Consider the following 12,972-nt stretch of genomic DNA (forward strand, 5'->3'; position numbering starts at 1 on the left):
CTTTAAAATCTCCTCTACTCTTGAATGACCCCAGAAAATAATGCAGGGAAATATTTCAAGTTTTCCCTCAGAAAATTGTAGTATGTCCTATATTTTAATAATCTCTTTATTAGAGTACAAAGAGATATGGATATAGTAATTCCGTAAAGAGAATTTTTTTGTGTTTAAGTGCTCTGGAACTTGCCAAAAGGAACAATGAATACTATCAAATTATTTACACAAGTACATGAAGAATGTACAGAGAGTAAGTGCAATTTAAAGTAATTTTAAAACAAAAATATTAACTGAAACTAGTACACCTCAGGAAAATATAAAAATACTCTTTCATTTATTTTTTATTTATTTTTTTGAGAAGGAGTTTCGCTCTGTCACCCAGGCTGGAGTGCAGTGGCACAATCTCGGCTCGCTGCAAGCTCTGCCTCCTGGGTTCATGCCATTCTCCTGCCTCAGCCTCCCAAGCCGCTGGGACTGCAGGCGCCCACCACCATGCCTGGCTAATTTTTTGTATTTTTAGTAGAGACGGGGTTTCACCGTGTTAGCCAGGATGGTCTCGATCTCCTGACCTTGTGATCCGCCCGCCTTGACCTCCCAAAGTGCTGGGATTACAGGCGTGAGCCACCGCACCCGGCCTTATTTTTTAATTTTTAAAAAGAAGGCTACTCCCTGAGTTCTGGACCTCACAATAGACTAAATGATAGGGAGCCAAGTTCCAAAAAAGATTTCTTAGTCTTAATAGCCTCTGTCTAAGTTGCATGAATTGGACATACAACTTTCATAAAACATGAACAATGCTTAAATCAAATCATCAAAATAGGCAATACTCTCTTAAATTGTTTAGCACTTTTATTTTTAAAATCATGTTCATTCCTTTTTGGTTGCAGGTGATGTTAGAAATAATCATCAAAACAAATTTCCAGCCCAGTGGTGTAATTTGAAGATGATACCAGTAGCATCATTTGCCTAGACTCACTGCGATTATACTCAACGTTCTGAAAACAGCTGGGAAAAGCAGCATTTCCTGAGAGCCAGGCCCACTCGAGGTCCAGCTGCCAGCTCTCTGCTGCAGTTGTCACCAGGATTTCGCTCTCTTTTTACAAATCCTTTTTCACTGACCTTTTCTTTCCCCCAGTTGCAATCTCTTACCCATACGCTTTCATTAGCAAACGGTAGAAAGACCCCAGCCAGAACATCTCAGATTGTAGCACTTGATACCAGGATGGTGGAGCACTTACCAGGGAGTCTTTTGGTACTTCCATATCGGCTTTGATTTTCATGTTTTTCTTGTGGTTTCCTTGAGTACTGATAGAGCTGCCGATGAGACAGGAGCCCTGAGAACTGCCCTTTAACACATTCCTGCAGGAAGCATTACTTGATCCACTTTCTGTCTGTGGAGCTGCTTTCTTATCAACTCTGCAGGTAGAAAGTGATTCCTCTGATAAGTTACCTTGCTCCTTCTTCAATCACTCTCCTTTTCCCAATCTTTTTAATATTTAAAGTAACCTCTTTGTAGCTCTTTGTCTTTAAACCTTTGAGGGATAAGGGTTTCTCATGGGCCTTGATCAAATCTTCAAATATTCTAGTAGCATGTCAATTTAGATTTGACAATATCATAATGTATTTTTTATTTTTGTGATTTCTTGTGGAGAGGGGCAAAATAAAAACCACTGAAGAGTGATTATTAACTACATTTTTAGCTTAAGAGCAGCAAGAAATATAATTATTTCTGGAAAGTTTCCAAGTATATGTTTGCTAGGTATAATCAATGAAATTGGCATGCTTTAAAACGTATGTGTAATTTTCTTCCATTTCACGCCATCTGGGTACATTCATAGCTCCTAGTGTAGGTGGAATTGCTATCAACCCTGATAAAACTTACCATTCTTTAATTTCAAAGACCATTGGTTTGGTTAACAAAGTAACATGGACTAAATGATCATTTTATTGCTAACTTTTATTTCATTGTTTAAATTCTGGCTAATGTATAAAAGACTGCTACTATTCATTTCTGCCTGTATGAAAAAACATGCTTGACTGGCCTTTAATGCACAGGAAGCAAACAACTCTTTTTAAGGTGGTGGAGGGACCCCTCTACATTGCTACCTGCTTTTCCAGTGAGTTACCTGTTCAAGAGTTCCGTCATGAAGGTGTCTTTCGTTGAACATGCAACAGGGCTGTGTCTATTCCTTGGTTCAATCTTCAGTTGGTTGTAAATGTCTTGTGGTGTTCTCCGATTATTTTTGCTTTGTAAACCGCCATCTGGATTATCTGCTGACTTGGTGTCCTTGATAAGCTCATTTTCTGTCTCACACTGTAGTTCAGGCTTCTTTTTCTCTTTTTTTCTTTCTGATTTTAGTTGTCTGTTTCCAAACCCCAAGACTTTTGCATCTTTCTTTTCTACTTTGGTTTTGGAGATGTCCATTTTCCTGCTACTCAGAGCTGGAAGTCTACTCTTCCGAAAACCAAACCAGCTGGCAAAAGAAGGCCCAGGCTTCTGCTTTGCTTCCACAGAGGTGGGCTTTGTTTGCACTTGGCCCTTTTCCACATTTTCCTGAATGCACAACATGACCTTTTCTTCGATTGTGGGTGAGAGGGGGGCTTCTGAACTCACAGCATCAGTCGCGGTTGCAGAGGCATCTGGATGCCTTCCAGAAGTTTCTAGCTTGGATGTACTGCTTTTTTCAAAAGTGCTTGGATGCTGAGTCCTCCCTGGGCTCTGCAGGGCTTCAGGGCAGTCTGTTGGGGTGGGTGGGCACCTGCGGCGGTCACTGCCTGGTTCCCCAAGTACAGCCACATTGGCACTGGGGCACTCTCCCTGGGTGAAGGCCTGCTGGTCTTCCTTTCCAGGTGGGATGAGGAGTCCCTCAGACTTTGGAGGGATCCTCAAAGGCAACTTACTTGGGCTCCCATGCTGACTGCTGAAGCTGCCTGAGCTCCCCAGGGAGCCCTGCCTGGAGGAGGGGTGCCCCGAGGGCCTCCCAACACTGGGGAGACTCTCCAACATGGGAGCAGAAGGGGCCTTGTTGGGAGAGCTTTCCGTGGAAGAGTTCTGCCGGGTAAGAGAATTGCCTCTCTCGGCGGTATTGGTAATGATCTGAGTTCGGACTTTGCCTGACCCTTCCATGGGGGGCGTAGAAGGCTTGTCTCCTGAGTGTGTACTGAAGCTGTGGCTGCGGGCTTTGGCGCCATTCATACCCAGAGCTGGTTTTAGGTGTGGTTTGCTGGAGGAAAGGGATCTTCTCATGGATCTATTATCTACCCCATCCCTTCCATCACTCCCAGGGATGCTACTTTCCAATGGCTCTTGTAGTGCTGTTTCCAGGGGAAGCCCATCAGCTAAACTGCCCTGTGCTTGTGAATCCGGTAGGGTCACATTTCTTTCACCCGCTGTGATCTCCATGCTTGCTGGATTCTTGGAGTCCTCTGGCTTAGACTTGTTCACAGCCACGGAACTTTTGGAGGCTTCATTTAAACTGTCTTTTTCATGTTTCCCTGGCACGGTGGAACTTTTCCTGAGCAGCTGGGGAGACTTCATGAGCACTTTGAGTCCCACTGGAAGGCGAGTTTTCAGTCCTTTCTCATGAGCACTTTGACAACCATGAGGGCTGTTATGGCTTTTGGCGGGTGATGAGGACGATGAGGAACTGCTGACCTGAGATGATGGTGACTCATTTACCCCTAAGAAGGAAGGCTTGGGGGGTGTGGAGGCGCTATCATTCAATTGTCCTTTTCTCCCTGGAGATACACTTTTGGAGGACGTCATTTCCAGTGGCTCATGGGTTGAAGGAGAGATCCTGGGAGTCTGTAATCCTATGTCCATTTGTGGGGTCCCAAGTGTTTGGCGAGGAGAGGTTTTGGGGACACCTCTCTTCGGAGAGACCTTTGGAGGCCCCAGAGCCATTACGGTGAAGGAGCTGGAGGGGGCATGAGCAGGGAATCGGGTTTGAATGACTGCTTCTGGGGAGGGCATAGGGTGAGTGAAGATAGGCTTTTTGAAGGCCACAGAAGGTTTCTTCCTCTGCACTTCTGTCGTGGCTGGATTAGAAGAAATAACCGGAGCAGAGGTTCCTTTCAGCAGCGGTGATTTGAATGGGGTCCTTGCTGTTTCACTGGGGACCCTGGTTTCGGACTTGGTGGATGAAGGTGCTGGTGAATAGTCATAGCTGGGCTTGGCCAGCAGGGAGACGGACCTGCCTGGAGGGGGCGGAGGGGAAGGGGATTTCGCCCCTGCCTCTGGCCCAGAGCCACAGTGTTCATCCCTCGTGGGGGGCTCTCCACTGTCACTAGACTCAATGGCAGGCCTTGACCGTGACCCTGGAGTCTGACTCTTGGGGCACTGGACCCAGTCCCTCCTGCTGGGCATCCTGGAGCTGTGCGGAAGTTGGGCGGGATGTTTTGGAATGTGTGGATCTGGTCGTAATTCAAAGAGGGGCCCTGAGCTCTCAGTCTTCATGAATCGTGAGAGTTTCCCAGGAGCTAAGGCTGGTGATTTTTCAAGAGTCACCAGGCCAGATGAAGGGAGTAGTGTGGTGGCTTCGGGCTCCATTAGTTTTGATTTCTGAGGTGAAGACTTGCCCCTGGCAGGTATTTTTGTCAGATTTTGCTTTTGATAGATGCCCATGGGCGCCGAAGACCTGGAATTACTCTGGCATGATATATTGTGTGTTGGTTTGACCAGCTTTTGCTGCTGAGGATTTTGTGTCACTGTCCTGGAGCTGAAAGATTCAGTGGACACCCTGGGAATGTTATCTACATTATCTTTTGGAATGTTTTTCTCAGTGTCCTCTTCAGACCTTTTAAAGAAAGTATAGTCTCTTGCAGCAGCTCGTGGCTGTAAACAAGCAATTCCCTGAGGTAAAAGCTCAGTATGTTCTGCCTTGGGTCCAGTAGGAGTTGAATTGATGGAAATCTCATTTCTGGTAACAGTGACAACCCCAGTCTGGTGAGAGCTGAATTCAATGGGCTCACCGTCTTCCGCATCAAATATCACAGTCACACATTCTTCTGAAGAAGTCCTTTTTACAACTCTTTGCTGCTTAATGAAACTAAAAGTCTTTGGCCTAGTCTCTGAAGGGATGGGCACTTGTTTTTCCTCCTCTTCAGGAGACCCACATAGAGATTTTCCAAGCCCCACAAGGACATCCAGGTTCTCCACGGACTTATCGGTGTCGGCAGCCAATGACACGTCTGAAGGACTTTTCTCATCACTGCTCTCTATGTGCAGCTCATCAAACGTTTCATTGTCATCAGTGTCTGAAAGCTGGAGGTTGAGAGCCATGCGGCCATGGCCTTGGCCCTGTGGGCCCCTCTCCCTCTGTACCTGAGGCGTCTGCACACTTGGGCACAGCTTCATCTCTAAGGGACAGCTGCTGGCGCAACTTGTCAGCTTTTCAGGCCTTTCCTTGGGATAAACTGAGGATGTGCCTTCCAGAAAGTGTTTTCTGTTTGTCTCCCAGGCAAACAGACTGTCAGAAACACTGTGGGTTAATTTACTGCCATGTGGCCTGCAGCTCTGGTTTGGAACTGCTTGGAGCAATGCTAAGGTGGAAGGGTCATCGTCCGCATCATCGTGGGAATCTAGATCATAAACAAATGTCTTGTGGGGTTCCTTGCAGGGGCTCCCCAGGTCAGCTGTTTTGCAGGGGGGATACTCCTTGAGGCTGCTACTTCTAATTCCAGGAGAATATATTCCTTCATTCGAGTTCATGCAATCTTTATAACCCCATTTGGTTATCACTGATGGGGGTTCAAGTAACACTTTTCGCTTCTGTAGCTTTCTTAGCCCTTCCAAAATGTGGCTTTCCTTGATACGAGTTGGAGGTAGTTCATTTGTAGGACTAGCAAAGCCACTTGGGAGCGAAGAATCAATACTTAGCCTTTTATCCCAGTTTTGTGATGATTGCTAGGAAAGAAAAGTAGACATCAGAAATGATTGAACCATGTAGATCACAAAGATATAAAAGGAAAAGTACATCATGGGACTTAATTTGTGCTAGTGGTTGGTAACTATTCACATATAAATGCCTACATTAATTAGCTAATTAATTTATTCACAAACTATGCAGCAAACATTGATTTTGCCAGGTCCCGTGCTAAGAAGCACAGCGATCTAAAGAAACAGAAGGTAAAGGCCCTGTCTTCATGGGAGGAATCCCAGTGGGGAGAGGAGAATTGGCCACAACTAACTGTATGTCAAGGGAGAAAATGGGAAGTGCAAATGTTGTAAGTACTCTGGAGATTCAGAGGAGGGAGGCCACAGACAGGTCTATTTGGAGAAAGGCATATAGGAAAGGTATATATATTTTTTTCTTTTAAACTTACCTAGCTCTTGAAAGACACATAGGTTTGCCTTAGGTTAAAAGTGGGGGAAATGTTTTCCAGGTGGGAGAAATGGGGTGGGCAAAGACCTAAGTCAGAAAGTACATTCAAGGTACATTGAGGGAATGACTAGAAGATGATATGGCCTTATTGCAGAGTGTCTACGAGAGGTGCAGAGGGTAAAGCTGGAAAAGTAAGTTGGTTGATATCTTTATGCTCACATTTGATAGTTCTGTGACTTCATAACTTTATTTGGTAGACAATAGATATCTATGAAAATTTTCTTAAGTTACTACACTCATACACACACACATACACACATACACAGCAGCTGGGCATTCGCTGTTAGAACCTGACAGTAATTATTCACCTACCAAATTTAGAAAGGTCAATTTCCTGCCCATCACCCTTCCCAAATGCCAGCCTCAGCTTTGGAAAAGTGTATGGGAAATGACATAGAGAAAAGGCTGTGCTCTATATATTCCTATTTTTTTTCATAGTATTGCTAATAAGAAATGGAAGGGGGGAAAAAAAAAAGCTAACATTTACTGAGCCTCTGCTGTACACCAGCCATTTACAGGGTGCTTTCACTCCATCTTCAGAACAGACAACTGAGACTCATTGTTGGGTCTGTTGGAGATCACATAGAAAGAGCTGGAGCAAAGGTATGACCTCTGGTTTCTCAGGCTCTTTCTATAGTACGTCGGTTTTGACTCAGTTCAAAAGTGGCAGTGAGGGGACATGAACCCAGGCAGTCTGGCCCCAGAGCTTGCAGTCCTAACTGATGCTATATATAAAGCCAAGCTTAGCCCCTCTTCTCCCCTTTACCTTAGTCAGTGTCATAATAGAGATCACAGGTTACCCCACACTATTTCTTAAATGGTACTTGCAGAGTTTAGGGGGCTGACCTAATGATTTCTTAAGAAGGCTATATGGGCCAGGCGCAGTGGCTCACACCTGTAATCCCAGGACTTTGGGAGACCGAGGCAGGTGGATCAAAAGGTCAGGAGTTCGAGACTAGCCTGACCCATATGGTGAAACCCCATCTCTACTAAAAATACAAGAATTAGCTGTGCATGTTGGCGGGTGCCTGTAATCCCAGCTACTTGGGAGGCTAAGGCAGGAGAATCGCTTGAACCTGGGAGGCGGACGTTGCAGTGAGCTGAGATTGCACCATTGCACTCCCTCCCAGGTGACAGAGCGAGACTCCGTTTCAAAAAAAAAAAAAAAAAAAGGGGGCTATATGATTAATGGTAAAGAGCTTCAAGAGAAGGCTCTGGGTTTCAGAAATGCACTCTATACCAGTTTTGGCTACATCAGTCTCCTCCCTGCCCCACACGCTTATGTGCAGTGGTTGAAAAACATGTCAGAAACTTCCATTTGAATCTGGGCTTCTTAGTACACTGTAAACATTTGCTCACATCTATGGCATTTTCATGAAAATTACTCTTGCTATCAACAACGCACACATTTATTTGTTTTTAAATCAAATTATAAATTTTCTTTAGGAAATTCTCCACCGTCAGAAGTTGCTGGCAGTAGATGCTATTCGGTGATGCTGCCCCACTTCCTCTTCCCTGTACCATTACAAACTCCTTTAGAAATCAGAAGAAATCCCATTAATGAATCTGGGTATTATAGCTCCACCAGAAAGGAGCTGCCACAGTGTAAGTTTCTAAGAATTTCCATGATCCTGATAGTCATGTTGACAATAAATAAGAGAAACCAAGCCAAACTACCCCACAAGAGCTTGAAAAATGTGGATCTGTTTGACCCCCAAGAAGACATGCTCAACCTCTGTCTTGCCTCCTTTCTGCCATTCTGGAGCCTGCCAGGTGCTGCACTGCGACTTGCCCCAGAGCCAGTGGCTGCAAACCTCCCAGGGCCCAGGCTCTCTGCCTAGTGAGATTAGCCACATTCCTCCTTCAGTCCTCTATAGGAGGCTATAGTATCTAACAACTGGAGAAAAGTCTAGGCCAATCTTGAAGCTTGGGGGTAGGAGACACATGAATGCCCCGTGGGAGTGATGGTGGGGAGGAGCTGGCATTTCCCATAGGCAGATCCATCCTTTGCTGCGAAAGTTGGAAGAGAGTTGCTCTTGGGAAGCAGTGTGGTTGACTAAAAGATGCTGTTGCTGAGGTGCAGGCCTGTGTTTAATGTCCACAGTCCTCTTCCATTTCTTGACTGGACAAGAATCTTATATATATATTTTTTCTAAAGGGCGTCTTGGTCTTAATGGGAGCAAACTGATCTCAATAATTGAAGCAACCTCACCACGTTTCAGGCTGATTCAACAAGGCCAGTATAAAAGAACAATTAAGAATGTGGGTTCTGGAGCCTTCTGGAGCCTGGCTCTGCCATGTACTGCCTGTGGCATCTTGGTTCAGTTATTTAACTTCTTAGCACCTCAGTGTCCTCTTCTGTGAAATGGGGAGAATAGGAGAGCCTACTTAATAGGCGACTGGGAGCATTACATGATCTAAGGTTTCTGAAGTCCTTAAAAGGCTGTGCTGCATATGGTAATTTCTCATCGACTAGAGCCACATTCCTCTGTAGGGCAGGCTAGTGCATTTCATGCAGGCTTCCTTTCTGTTTGTACACAAGTAAAACATACTTGTGAGCTCAAAAAGCACAATCAATAATATATTAATTGTTATATAATATTCAAATTCAAATTCATATGATACAAGTTTATTATGTAAGTTAATACTACATGAGTACCCAGCACAAAGTAAGAAACTGCAGGAAGTTTCTTAAGTAATACACATTTCAAATGTCTTCATGGATCTGGGTCTGGCTTGTTAGGTCCCTGAGAAACAAGACAGTTCACTGTGAGATATGACAGGTGTACTGGTACTCCATGACCATGACAGAGCCCTATTAAGGATCCAGAGAAGAGCCACCTGAGTGTCCATGAAGTGCCTTAAGAACCTTCTTTCTCCTCATTCAGGGGAGAGATTGCCTTAGAACATCAAAAGCCACTGTAATTGGAAGAATTCCAGCCAAAAATTAAAAGAAAGTGAAAAGCCTTTGAGAAGGAGAGAGACAAAGAGGTGTGAAAGTGAAAAGAGCAGAGCGAGGGGCTCTGGGAGCCAGGGATATTCACAAAGCGAGGAAACATCCCTGACCATCTTTCCGGTCTGTTCCAAACCAGGCTCAGAGCAGTCATTATTCAGAGCACCTAACAACTCCTTAGAGGGAGCAATTTTGATAATGCAGCAGGCTCTGTACTTTGCATTGGAAGTCTGAGTCCCAGGGAATAAGCCCTAAATGCAAACTTGAAATCTTCTGAGTTCTTGTTCAGAGGATGACAAAGCTACTCCCTCATCAATATCTCCTGGGAGTTCTGGATTTTTCTTGGTTTCTACACTGCTAAAACCATGAACTAAATTTATACAAATGGTAGAAAAATGACCTCCAAATACTCTGATCTGGGGTTTCTATTCTCGTGTGCTCTTCCCTTTTCTCCAACATTAGGGAATGGATAAAACAGCTATTTCAAATATTTCCCTTACATCAGTGTACAAAGACGTCTACTCAAAGCACAAAGGTATCTCCAGCTTTGCGAGTCCACTGTGCAGATGGGAGTCATTCTAGTAGTAGTAATTATTAAAAATCCTGGTAAAGGAAATCTTGGCATGTATATAAGTAGAAATATGCCTACCTACACTGAAGTTGTGGTCTCTGTCATCTCACCACGCTGCCCTTCAATTTATAGTCAAATAGTGTTTTATGAGGCTATAGCATTGATGAAAGGATGTCAGTATAATACATGAGCAGGTGCTCAGCAAATGGTGGCTTCCTTCTTAACCCTCCCACCTGCCCGTCATCTCCATGACCAAATCCTACCAGAAGAGGATTCTTTTCTGGTTCATTCTGATGCCACAGTGCCTTACCCTTTTCCTGAGGTTCTTCCCATCATGCCACGTGTAGGAGGAGCCACTGGAGTACTCGCTGCAGGTGCTTGAAAGAGACAGTTCACTGCTGCTACTGTAGCTGTTTCGAGGACAGAGATGACCAGGGATGACAGCCCCCAAGCCAGGGCATTTCAAGGCCGATTTTGTATTTAGTTGGTGTTCCTGAAAAAGCAGGACAGCTCTGAGCAAGGGCTTTGCTCAGAGGAGAGTAAATATCAACACAACCTTATGGTGAGGTAGATGGGAATACAGATGCTCCTCAACTTATGGCAGGAGTACATCCTGATAAACCCATGTAGGTGCTCAATTATTACAAGCTGCCATCATTATTAGGCAAAAGTACCACAAGGGTGGTCTTATTTTATCTAGCCATACTGGTGAGAATATCAAATCAGTATCAAAACATGACTCGAATGCTACAAAAGGACAAAGATAGAATCACATCTTTGACTACAGGCTTCAAAAGCATGTAAACTGGCTGTGAGTCTAGTGGTCTGGATCCCGGGCTACCCACTGCCACTAAGCATGCACTCTTGAGCAAGGAAGACTTCTAACTTCTGTGGTCTTTAATGTCCTCTTTATAGAGGGTGCTGCTGTCTGAGATTTCTGCTACAGTTTCCTCTGGTTCTGATGGCATCATACTAAGTCCACAACCAGATGCCCATTGCCTATCTGTGCTACCTCACAGGAAGCCAAGCACAGCAGACACGAAACTCAGGTATAATGAGCCTCCACTGTAAATATAATAGTGCTTTTCATATCCAGTCCTTGTTACCATTTGGCTATCCACATGGTAATAACCCTCACATCAGGTAGATCTGGGTTTTTAGTGGAAGGTTCAAGCTGTTAGAATTCTAGTGGTTCTTCATAAGGCAAGGGTGACAAATAAAGCTGTAAACCTCCAAACACATCTTGACAGCCACATTATAGGCCCCTCGTGTAACAGATGAAGCTCTACAAACTGGACAGGCTAAATTAATTTACATCCCAACCACTGAGAACAGAATCTCTCTATTACCGTCTAATTCCAGTCTCCTTTTTATATAAAGCTTTGTCTCAGAAACTCTTTGATGGTAAGCCATCTGTCTTTGTGTCACTTGCAGAGTGGCAAAGCCTTTTACTTATACAATTTATTGACACTTTGTGGGTGCCTTTCAGTACCTGAGTACTTATCACCGTTCTCCAAATGCAATTCCAACTGACGGTGACTAAACACCAGCTTGGGAAAGGAAGGTAATGATGATCCTACAGTACTTGTGGTAAATATTAAACTCCTACATCAGTATATAGGGCATGTTTAATTTACTCTCTAATCAATACCTATAATGCTCAATTCCCAGTTCTCTTTTAATGAATAAGCAGCCCTGCCCACTCATGTCCATGTGTATACCTCCTGTATAGATGTTGGGGTAAGATGACAGGAAAGTAGGACTCAGAAGATGGGCTGGAGTGAGAAGGAATTGCTGCTTCTCCCTTGGCCTTGAACTTGAGATGCTCTGTTTTGTTTTGTTTTGTTTTTCAGACGGAGTTTCACTCTTGTTGCCCAGGCTGGAGTGCAATGGCATGATCTCAGCTCACTGCAACCTCTGCCTTGCCTCCCAGGTTCAAGTGATTCTCCTGCCTCAGCCTTCCAAGTAGCTGGCATTACAGGCATGTGCCACCACACCTGGCTAATTTTGTATTTTTAGTAGAGATGGGGTTTCTCCATGTTGGTCAGGCTGGTCTCAAACCCTCAACTGAGGCAGGTGATCCACCTTAGTTTCCCAAAGTGCTGGGATTACAGGTGTGAGCCACCATGCCCGGCCGAGATGCCCTGATGTGATGGCAGATACTTGAGGGAGGTGGAGAAGGCCTGTGAATGTCATGTGGGAGCAGGCAGGGGCAAGGATGGTTAAGCAGAGAGGTGTCCTCTAAGACAGGCTTTTCACACTTTAACGTGAACTGAATCACCAAGGGATCTTGTTAAAATGCAGATTCTGATTCAGTAATTCTGAGGTAGGACCTGAGATGTATGTAGTATTTTTAACAAGTTCCCAGGTGCTTCAATGCTGCTATTCTGTGACCCATGCTTTGCGCAGCAAGCCTCTAGGAGAAGCTATTAAAGAAGTCAGTCTCTTATGTGAGTTCCCTAGCAGCACGCTGTGGTACCTCACTGTCTGACATGGGCTGTGCTAAGCCAGGCAAAGGGAATGGCTGAACCTGCCTGCCAGCAGGCACGTAAGTTAAGGAGAGTGTCTGTGTAGGTGTACGTGTAGCGGTAGTTACAGAGTAATTCCTTGCCAAGAAGAGGAGGCGGCCACTCTTTTCTACTGGGAAATTCTCCCACTTCCTCCACCTTGGAAAATCAATGTTTGAATTTAATAAGGGATGCGGAATCCCTGACATTCTGGCTGCAAAGTGAGCTTTTCTTCCCCTACAGTTTCCTTTGTCAGCATGTGATTATCACATAGGATTATCTACTGCAGTAAATAACTGTTCTGTGGTTGAGCACTTGAACTCCAAGGTCATTTATGAGGTTTAAACTCTGGCTTTCACTTGCTAGCTCTGTGAGCTTGGGAAAATTACTGAACCCCTCTGTGACTCAGTTTCTTTCTTTGTAAATGGAGATCATGAAAGTAGCTACTATGTGGGATCATTGTGAAGACCGAACAGCCCCTGACAAATGCTGGTGCTTAGGGACTTTTACCTGGATGTTGCTACTATTATTAAAAATGTTTATACATATATATATATATATATA

The 12,972-nt window shown here is 44.6% G+C and overlaps 1 protein-coding gene across 6 annotated transcripts in view; it reads right to left on the reverse strand.

Moving 5' to 3' along the window:
• The window catches only part of NCKAP5 (NCK associated protein 5), a 996,333-nt gene that overhangs the window by 109,399 nt on the left and 873,962 nt on the right, over positions 1–12,972 (reverse strand). For all 6 annotated transcript variants that reach the window (XR_010149730.1, XM_016949712.3, XM_016949711.3 and 3 more), the window contains exons 12-14: positions 10,212–10,394; positions 2,121–5,899; positions 1,233–1,410 (exon numbers count right to left, since the gene is read on the reverse strand). Coding sequence is in view for 5 of the 6 variants with exons in the window: in XM_016949712.3 (XP_016805201.2) it covers positions 1,233–1,410; positions 2,121–5,899; positions 10,212–10,394 (4,140 nt within the window). In the remaining variant the exon portion in view is untranslated. The remainder of the gene's footprint in view (positions 1–1,232; positions 1,411–2,120; positions 5,900–10,211; positions 10,395–12,972) is intronic.

The sequence above is a fragment of the Pan troglodytes genome, chromosome 13 (assembly GCF_028858775.2).
Source record: "Pan troglodytes isolate AG18354 chromosome 13, NHGRI_mPanTro3-v2.0_pri, whole genome shotgun sequence".
NCBI classification, from domain to species: domain Eukaryota; kingdom Metazoa; phylum Chordata; class Mammalia; order Primates; family Hominidae; genus Pan; species Pan troglodytes.